At 35.4% G+C, this 7,786-nt stretch overlaps 2 protein-coding genes across 3 annotated transcripts in view; both read left to right on the top strand.

Annotated features, from left to right (window-relative positions):
- Window positions 1-473: 473 nt before the first annotated feature.
- On the top strand, window positions 474-4,641 carry LOC107683993 (beta-sarcoglycan-like). 2 transcript variants are annotated; one of them, XM_016480102.1, is made up of 6 exons: window positions 474-569; window positions 2,305-2,514; window positions 2,698-2,883; window positions 2,980-3,171; window positions 3,377-3,508; window positions 4,238-4,641. In XM_016480102.1, the coding sequence occupies exons 1-6, from the start codon at window positions 555-557 to the stop codon at window positions 4,442-4,444; spliced, it is 942 nt and encodes a 313-aa protein (XP_016335588.1). In that variant the 5' UTR covers window positions 474-554; the 3' UTR covers window positions 4,445-4,641. The 2 variants fall into 2 exon arrangements, with proteins under 2 accessions (XP_016335588.1, XP_016335589.1); XM_016480103.1 differs by having other exon boundaries at window positions 538-589.
- Window positions 4,642-6,458: 1,817 nt separating this feature from the next.
- LOC107683983 (leucine-rich repeat-containing protein 66-like) overlaps window positions 6,459-7,786 on the top strand; it is a 3,951-nt gene continuing 2,623 nt past the window's right edge. Inside the window, exons 1-2 of the mRNA XM_016480089.1 lie at window positions 6,459-6,520; window positions 6,878-7,309. Of these exons, the coding sequence (XP_016335575.1) occupies window positions 6,889-7,309 (421 nt within the window). The 5' untranslated portion in view covers window positions 6,459-6,520; window positions 6,878-6,888. The remainder of the gene's footprint in view (window positions 6,521-6,877; window positions 7,310-7,786) is intronic.

Below are 7,786 nucleotides of genomic sequence, written 5' to 3'. Positions count from 1 at the left end.
TTTAAAAAAAAAAAAAAAAAAAAAACATATTTAACAATATATTGTATATGTATTTTAAAATATAGGTTGTCATATTCACCATTTGTTGTATTTATTTTATTTTTATTTTTTGTTAATACTACGGAAAAAAAAATTCAGTGTAAACAGAAATTTTAACTAAAAACTAAAAATGTTGGAAATAAAGACATAATAGAAAAAAATATCATAGCATGCGTTTCTTGTCATTTTCATTTTATGATATGTTCTGTCTTTATTTGTACTTTCCTTATACGGCGAGATGTGACTCACAACTGGCTCTTTATAGCGGAGGAACAAACCATCTTACATAGTTAGTGCTCCCTTAAAAGTTACTAACTTCTTCTTCAACACTGGCCTATATTTATGGGAAATTTCATTCTAAATTTCATTTAGCCAGGTTTGAAGTGTATAATCCATGTGAAGGTTTGGCTGTTTGAAACTATTGTTCGGATAACGGTTCTCTCGCAGTGGTTTCTCCTCAGGCTGTGTGTGAAGCTGTCAGTACAGTGGTCTGGAGAGGGAGAGGGAGGGTCAACATGGCGTCGGAGCAGGTCTGTTTTCAATGTGAATTGTAAATGTTTTCTCTTTTGCATTGCTTTTCAAGCGATTTTGAGCGTTAAAGCGAGCGATGTATACTAACTTTAAAATTGTAACGATGTCTATGGCGATGTATGTGAATGAATAACGATCATCTGCGCGATTTATGCCCTGTCCGTTTATGGAAAAATTGACTCATTATTGCAGGGTTAGAGTTTGCTGTGGTTATACTGGATGGTGATGCTTTGGAGCTTTAAAATAAAACCATTCGCTCGTGTTTATTACAGAGGAAAGGGCTGCGTGTCATTTATTTTTAGGCATACAGACACACGGACTCACCTAACTGTTACTGCATTCCTGAAGACAGCAACACTGCTTTCATTTTTAGCCGTCACACTGTAATAGCACGAATGTGTTTATTGTGTAGTGTTAGTTCATTCTAAAATAATATGCATTTGGCTGGGGAAAAGGAGAAATTGTTGTTATAGGCAGAGATTTATGTTATTTTTTGCATATTCCCGCATCAGACAATCAGACTCCCTTGTACCGCAAGTAACTCAAAATCATTTGTCACTATTTAGTGCTCTATCCAAAATTATATATACTAAATAAATACTCCAAGAGATAAGATAGAACAAAATATTAAGTACTGAGAATATGAAGTATTATTATTACACACTGTAATACTGGTCCCAAAAGTATTACAGCATTTAAGACATGCTTAAAACTAACATTGAGTTACGTAATTAAATATAAATGATTAAATTATAAAATATTAAACTGAAATGATATTTATTGTAAGCATATTCAAAATAGATATGCTAGGAATTAAATGATACAAAGTGATCAAATGTTATTATATAAAAGATATGTGCTGTTTAAATTAAAATTAAAAAGTATTTTGACATTGTGTGGTTGTCAATCATTAGTGAACATGATAAAATGAACTATGCCGTTGGTTATTATGCTATTACACCTGTGTGAACTGTGTAAAAATTAACCTTGAAAACAGTTGCTCAAATGTATTTGGAAAATAAATTCTCAGAAAAATGAAACATTTTAAGTGTGGCTATGGGCTACCATAATAATTGAATACATACTGGCATAATTGTAACAATAATAATAATACACATAATAATAACCATCTTCAAGAAACGACTAAAAACACATCTGTTCCTCCTTTATTTGACCCTCTAACTCTAACACTTTCTATTCTATTTTAATTCTACTTTATCTATATTTATCTTTTTTTTTATTTAAAAAACAAAAAACAAAAAACAAACAAACACTAGCTTTCTATTTTTTTCTATTCTATCTACTTGTTTTTCTTTGTGTATGTGTGTGTATATGTGTGTGTGTATAATATATATATATACACCTTGCTACATGTACTGCGTTAGGCTAACCGAGACTTGTCATTTGCACTTATATATTGTTGCTCTTTTGTTAGTTTTGACTGCTTTTATTGTCCTCATTTGTAAGTCGCTTTGGATAAAAGCGTCTGCTAAATGACTAAATGTAAATGTAAATGTAATTGAAATTTTTCACCCAAATTCATCACTGAAGCCTAGAAAATATCTTAATTGCAATTTTGCAAATCATTTAAGTAAAGCTGAGTATTGCTATATTTTGAAGGGGTTCTTGTATGGTAATCCTCTTGTAGCAGTAACGGAGTGTCTAGTAAATGTGCAGTAACAGACAATAATTGTACCAACTAATGTACCATCTTATTTTTCCTTATATCCACAGGAAATCCCAAATGCGCCGGTGAAGAAGTCTATGAGGGAGAAGGCTATCGAGCGCAGATCAGTTAATAAAGAGCACAACAGTAATTTTAAGGCTGGATATATTCCGATTGAAGAGGAGAGACTTCACAAAACAGGACTGAGGGGTCGCAAGGGCATCATTGCCATTGGCATAATCATCCTACTTTTTCTGCTTGCGCTCATCAACCTCATTGTGAGTTTATCGGTTCTTTGTTGGGTCTGTGATATTAATATGATAGGATATACTATAATTTTATACTATATATAAAATTAGCATCAAATAATTTTTGAAAAAAATATAAGAAATTTTCATATAAGTTCCATCTCTACTGCTCACTGAATACAGAGACACTTATACATTATCTGTGTTTTATAGATAACACTGGTGATATGGACAGTGATACGGATAGGTCCTGGAGGTTGTGAAAGTATGGAGTTTCATGAGAGTGGACTGCTACGCTTCAAACAGAAGGCCGATATGGGCGTGGTCCATCCACTACACAAAAGCACAGTGGGCGGCAGGAAGGACCAGGACCTTGTCATTACTGGCAACAATAACCCAGTCAGTCAGCATAGTATCTGACTTTCTTTCAACAAGTCTGTATGCTCTGAGTGATGACATGAGAAAGTGTATTGATTTAGGTGTTCTCTGTTACAGGTGGTGTTCCAGCAGGGCAACACCAAGCTGAGTGTAGAGGAAGATAAGACGTCTATCGTCAGCGACTTAGGAATTTCCTTCACTGACCCCCGCACTGAGACGACTTTCTTTAGCACTGACTTTGACACACATGAGTTCCACCTGCCCAAAGAGGTCAAGGTTCTCAACGTGAAGAAAGCCTCTACTGAGAGAGTAAGCAACAGACCTGACTCACAGTCTTATGAAACCTGAATAACTGAGTAAAATTTTTATCACATGGCATACATCACTTATATGTCAGGACAAATCTTACACATGAAAAGTCTTGATATGAGATTTATGATCGTCTTAATCTACGTCTTTTGATTAGTCAAACATGAGGTGTGTTTGTACAGTGACTCACTGCTATCTTTTGCAGATCACCAGCAATGCATCATCTGACCTCACTATCAAAGGAGATGGTAAGGCCATTATTCGTGGCAACGAGGGAGTTTACATCATGGGCAAAACTGTGGAGTTCAGCATGGGTGGGGGCATTGAGCTAAAAGCAGTAAGTGGTTAAAAGCGTTGAAAAGTTTTCCTTGAATTTTTAGTTGTAAGTCAACTAAATGTTTATTTTTTCTAGGGCTGTCAAGCACTAATCGTAATTAATCACATCCAAAATAAAAGTTTGTGTTTACATAATACATGTGTTTACTGTGTATATTTATTTTGTATATGTGACCCTGGACCACAAAATAAATAATAATAATATAATAATAATCGCTGGGGTATATTTGTAGCAATAGCCAAAAATACATGGAATTTGTCAAAATTATTGATTTTTCGGATTCATCTGAAAGAAGGAAGTCATATACGCCTAGGATGGCTTGAGGGTGAGTAAATAATGGGCTAATTTTTTTTTTGGGGGTGAACTATCCCTTTAAGTAAACAGACAGGTTTTTATGCATAGTTAATAGACTATATTATTAGGCTACTTTGACCATCGCCCACTATAGATCAACTAACATAGGTGAGAATCAAGATTTTTCATGATATAGTTAATACGTTTGGGAATGTTTCAAATAAAAAGGAAAAAAAGTCTTCAGTGTCACATGATCCTTTAGAAATCATTCTAATATGCTTAAAATTTCTAAAATAACATTTCTAATTACTATCAATGCTGAAAACAGTTGTACTGTTTACTGACCCCAAACTTTTTGTATATATACTGTATATATAAAATCTAAACATATAAATAGGAGTGTGTGAATGTTGTTTTTTTCTATTTTGTGTGCAGGAAAACAGCATTATTCTGAATGGCTCAGTGATGTTCAGTCCTTCACGTATACCGAACTCCTCTTTAGGGGGAGACCTGTACTTCAATGAAGGGCTGGAGAGGTATAAACTTTGCATGTGTGCAGACGGGACGCTATTCAGAGTGCAGGTCAAATACCCCAACATGGGCTGCCAAACATCCGACAATCCGTGTGGAGCAGCACACTAATGAAAGAGAAAGGAATACCACTGGAAAACACATACACATGCTCATTAATGCCTTCATATGAATATGTAGTGTGAACTGCCAAAAGATACAAAGATGGTAATATTTAGTTTTTTATTTTCCGAAAAACTGGACAATAATTATAATCAGAGGCGTCATGCCCATTCAAAGTGATTTATGTATATGTAAATGTTCTTTGCTCTCTTTCTGTACAATGAAAGTGCTGTTTCAAATAAAAAGGAAAAAAAATAAATAAAACATAAGAACATAAGTGCTATTGTGGCTGCTGTGCCACATGACGCCCCAACCCCCCCCACTCGTGCCCCCTCAAAAATAATGAGTGCATGACGCCCCTGATTATAATATTAGTGTATACACATGCAATACACAAAAAATGCATACTATCCGCCTTACACTCCCACCCACTAGGACAGTTTTTTTCTACACACCCACTCAGCTTTATTAGAGTTATAAGAACACACACACATACCTCTGTGATGATAATGGCTCCCTTATAACCATAAATCCGACCCAGCACAAAGAGTACCGTTTTCTTTTATGGCCGAGAGCTCTCTGTGCATTGTCATTGGCTCACCTCAGTGTTTTACAGCCTTTAAGCTTCCTGCTTTCAGCCTTCACTGCATGTGATTTTTATATTGTATTGTAACAGAGTAATTGAGTCCAGTGATTTTCTGAGCAATATTATTACACTCTTTTACTATCCCCTCCTGTTATTAATAACCATCAAATGGGCACATAAAAAGAGGGGTGTTGTTTGACTGATACAAGTGTTAAAATAGTTTGTCTATCATAAACCTTCGCCATTCTTTGGTCTGAAAAACTAGTTCTACATGGCCAATGTGGCTTTAGAAGAGGGGATTTAAAGTGGCCTATATTATTAAACAGCTCAGATGTCATTGAGATTTTTTCAGGGTTGGTTTTTATAACACAAATGTTTTTTTTTGTAATAGCCTCTATCTTCATTGAAGCAGGATCAGCACAGCAACTGGCTTTACGCTGCATTTTATATAAGTAACACTGTAAGTCTGATCCTGAAACAGTGGATAGTGAGGCATCACTTCTGGGACATATTTTCAAGGCTTATATTATAGTGCCAAATCACCTTCTCTTGAGTGCTATGGACTAATGAGAAATTACTAATTAAATATTCAGAGGTGTGTACCAGTATGATATCTTTTGATAAGATAAAAACAGGAAACTTCTATGATATATAATTGAGTTACCTGAGTGTGATATTTTGTGCAATATAACCTTCTTGGCCTGGTTCATCTGGGTATATGTGTGGTATTTATTGTTGTTTCTGAGCATAGGATATTGTGATGTCCAAACTAAAAATCTTAAGAGACTGAGATGTGGCTTTCTTTTCAACCCTATAATGGATTAGTCTGTTAATCTGAAACCATCTGATCATCTATGGTTTAAGATCTTTTCAACTTTGTCAGAAGGGAAGTCACAAATAAATGCTTTCATATTGCAGTGTTTTTGTTAATAAATGCAAATGCGGTTTTGATTGAAAAAAACTATTGTGTAATGTATTGTGTATATAAATATTGTGATTGTTGGGACTGTTAGATGCATCCATCTCAACAATAGCAAATATTAGAGCTGCTAACTATATCATGTGACAAATGAGTTAAGATATTAATTTACTTGTCAATTATACATTTTGGTCAATGATCTAGTGGCAATTCACTAATATATCACTGCATAGTGCATACATATGTAAAAGCTGTTTATTCTTATTTATTGAACAATAAATAGGATTTGTATTTATTTGTGTATTTTCATTTATTTATTTTACTTTTTTATATTCTTAAAATGCTTGGGAGGGAGCAACCCTGAGTAAGACATTAACTCAGGCAAGTGAGTGATTGTAGAAAGATTGTTCTTTGTGTGTGTGTGTCTCTGGTGCCATAATATTATTTAGACTTTGATCTTAGGAAAGTTGGGAGTTAAAGTCAAAGAATTTCTCAGTTGGTCTCAGTGTTTTGTTGGTAATTATCCAGAGCTACAGACGGAACATCGCCTGAGCCGAGTGGAGAATTGCTACCCTAAAAGGTTAGTTTTAAACAAACCTATGTATTTTTTCATACAGTCTATCTGAGAGTTGTATAAAAGTTTTACTTGAATTTTCCCTTAAGCTTAGGCAAAGGATTAGTGTTTAATAATTTAGACTCTCTTTAACTGTATATGTGTGTGTACATATGATTGATTTCATTGATTTTGTGGTGCATCAATGGATTTCATGAGGGAGAATTTCTCTGCTTTCATCCTAACAGCTCAGTAAAAATGAATAAATAAAAAAATGCATGTCTTTTCTATCTATATAGTACCATACAAAGGTGAGTATGCCATGTTCTGTCAGGATTACCTTTTCACTTCTCCAATTTGTTATTTGTTGTTTATATCATTCAGGGCTGACTATAATGTCAGCGTACATCTCAGTGCTTGGTGTGGCAGTGTTGCTCCTCCACCTCTGGGGGACACTTTCTTTCCCCACCTCTGCCTGTCCTGTTCCCTGCTTGTGCCAGCGCGGTCCTCTCCTGAACTGCTCTACTTTGGGTCTGACTGAGATTCCCACACGCATACCACCAACTGCGGTTTCCTTGAACATATCCAATAATGCCCTGCGTTCTCTGGCTCCTCTCAGCTTTGGTCATGTAAAATTGAAGGGACTTCTGCACCTTTGGGTGGGAAGTAATGCTCTGGAGAGCCTGTCTCTGATTTTGAAGAAGGACCGGTCAGGCACTAGGACCCTGTCAAGTGGAGAACAGAAATGCATGTCCTGGGCACCTGACCTTCAGTTGCTGTCTGCTGAAAGAAACCATCTAAAACATCTACCAAAGGGTATGTGCCACATGAGTATGTACCTTACAGCACATGAGTATTTACCTCACAGCAATAGTAATTTATTCAGCACTCTTACTGTAAAAAATAAACAGTATCTCTGGCCTTCCTTTGACCTGAAAAGCATATTAAAATAAAACAGGAAATGATAGATAGATAGATAGATAGATAGATATTGATTGACTGACTGACTGACTGACTGATTGATTAATTAGGTGTCCAACTACTAAAAACAATTAAATTAGCTTAAAATAGAATCCTACTTAAACTAATTTTATTATGTAAAATTCATAAAAACATTCTCCACCCTGTGGTAAATGATTGTGGTAAGTGGAACTTTGATCTGTTGCAATTGCACACTCTTCTGACCTGTTAAATTCCCTTTAAACCAGTCACAGGATCCTCCCTCAGCATGAGGTGAAAATAAATCACCTGTGATCTAGTCACAAGGGTTGGGCGCTGGCATTCCTGTGCTTC

The sequence above is a fragment of the Sinocyclocheilus anshuiensis genome, unplaced genomic scaffold (genome assembly GCF_001515605.1).
Source record: "Sinocyclocheilus anshuiensis isolate Anshui unplaced genomic scaffold, SAMN03320099.WGS_v1.1 scaffold637, whole genome shotgun sequence".
Classification (NCBI taxonomy): domain Eukaryota; kingdom Metazoa; phylum Chordata; class Actinopteri; order Cypriniformes; family Cyprinidae; genus Sinocyclocheilus; species Sinocyclocheilus anshuiensis.
This window is presented reverse-complemented; position numbering and strand designations above follow the sequence as displayed.